Below are 1,756 nucleotides of genomic sequence, written 5' to 3'. Positions count from 1 at the left end.
TGCACTGTTGACTGTGAGTGACGCCACCTTGCAGCACTGTCACTTCTCCTGACAGATCGCAAACTTTATTAGTCCTCATTGACTGCGAGATCGCTCGAGAAACGGATGCGGGTCACACAAGATTTGCAGCACACGTGACTAGCAAGCCGGTCTCTGACCTGAATGATGCCGTGGAACATGTTGCGTTGGTTTTAGAGCGGTGTCCGGTCGGCCACCCTGACCAACCTCGCGTGCGCACGCTTTCAAGGGTACATTTGCAACGAGCTCCAAGACATCGACTCTACTACCTGTCTATTTCGCGACGCTCTTGCATTCGTCCGCAGGGCCACCCTGATTATCCATCATCTCTGTACCATGTCCTTAAAGCATTGATCTGGCGCTACAGCAAGGAGCTTGCCGCCATCAATATCCGCGAATCTGCTCAAATCTCCCTTGAGCTACTACCTATCTGCCCAGAAGGCACATATCTTCGGACCATCGTGGCAGGGGCAAGTGGTATGGATTATGTAATCCGCACATGCAACAATCTTCCGATAGACGCATCCGATGAAGGCATCCACCTTCGACGAATCGTACTCGAGCTCTGTCCTTTGGGCCATGAATACCGTCCCAGCTCCCTCTATAAGCTTTCATGGGCACTCGGTATACATTTTGGGTAATGTGGGAGCATTGTTGATATAGATGAGAGCACACAACTTGGTCGTGAAGCTGTTTCTCTGTGTCCCGAGGGACATCCTGATCGTGGTGTCTACTTGAATAACTTGGCTGTCTCACTCCGCTACTACCGCTTCCGTCACCAGGACAAATCTGATGACCTCGACGAGGCCGTCTCTCTGTACGAAGAAGCACTGTGCCTGAGCCCTGTTGGGCATAAATCTCGGGATCTACAATGGGGCGCCCTCCTTGACCGTTTCAAGCAACGCGGTGAGGTAGAATACATCAACACAGCTACCAGCCTCCGTCACGAGGCACTGACATTGCGCCCACCTGGGCATCAAGAACGTGATACCACACTTTCCTAGCGAAGGGCTAGGTGAACATGACGCCCCACCACAATAAAACATATGTTTTGAATCTCCTCCAAATATCACGCAATGTCGTTGGAAACACCTTGAAATTTCATTCTCGATGAAGTACATGAACTCGTACAGCGAGGATGTATCACCTTGTAGTACCGCATTCGTGCGTCAGGCCCATGCGAACCCCCACCCACTCCCAAGTCCTTTGAAAGTCTATGAGTGCGTCGAAGACCTAGGTTTAGCTCCGTCTTCATCGTAATCGTTCATGTTATGCAACATGCTTGCAAAGACCTGGGGCACGTACAATCATCAACAAGTGGTGCTAACGAAGTACCTCGCCAAAAAATAGAGCGCTTTGCGTCGTCCGTAAGGCCGGCCATCGTGAATCGCAATCCACTCTTCCACTCGTCTAGTATCAACAATTTAGTTTCCCGCAGCTAATCATACGGAGACGCCGCTGGAACCAGTTATCGCAAAAAGTGTTCCAGTAGCCCATCCACGGCCACCTTATTGAAATAAATCAGGGCCATCAGGACAACGTTATCCGCTGGTCTCGTCGACCTCATTCGCTGGAAAGAGTCAGCAAATGGTCAGTGTTCTGATACAATGCTTACCTGCAACATAATCCACAGATCAAGGCTACTTCATTATTGGGAAGTGTCGCTTGATGCCCGAGTGACTCCTTCATGTCGGTAAGTTATCGATCGATGATCCGTCGATGAGGCCTGAACCTCCGT

At 50.5% G+C, this 1,756-nt stretch overlaps 1 protein-coding gene across 1 annotated transcript; it reads left to right on the top strand.

Moving 5' to 3' along the window:
• Positions 1 to 56: 56 nt before the first annotated feature.
• On the top strand, positions 57 to 1,403 carry EDB91DRAFT_1314423 (uncharacterized protein; the record flags this gene model as incomplete). Its single annotated transcript, XM_041325149.1, has 3 exons — positions 57 to 248; positions 324 to 642; positions 682 to 1,403. Coding segments are annotated over 3 exons (852 nt in total), but the record flags the coding sequence as incomplete, so codon positions are not given.
• Positions 1,404 to 1,756: the final 353 nt, after the last annotated feature.

Source organism: Suillus paluster, assembly GCF_016628075.1.
Source record: "Suillus paluster strain FC165 chromosome Unknown EDB91scaffold_883, whole genome shotgun sequence".
NCBI lineage: Eukaryota > Fungi > Basidiomycota > Agaricomycetes > Boletales > Suillaceae > Suillus > Suillus paluster.
Note: the sequence above shows the minus strand (reverse complement) of the source record. Positions and strands in the feature narration are given on the sequence as shown.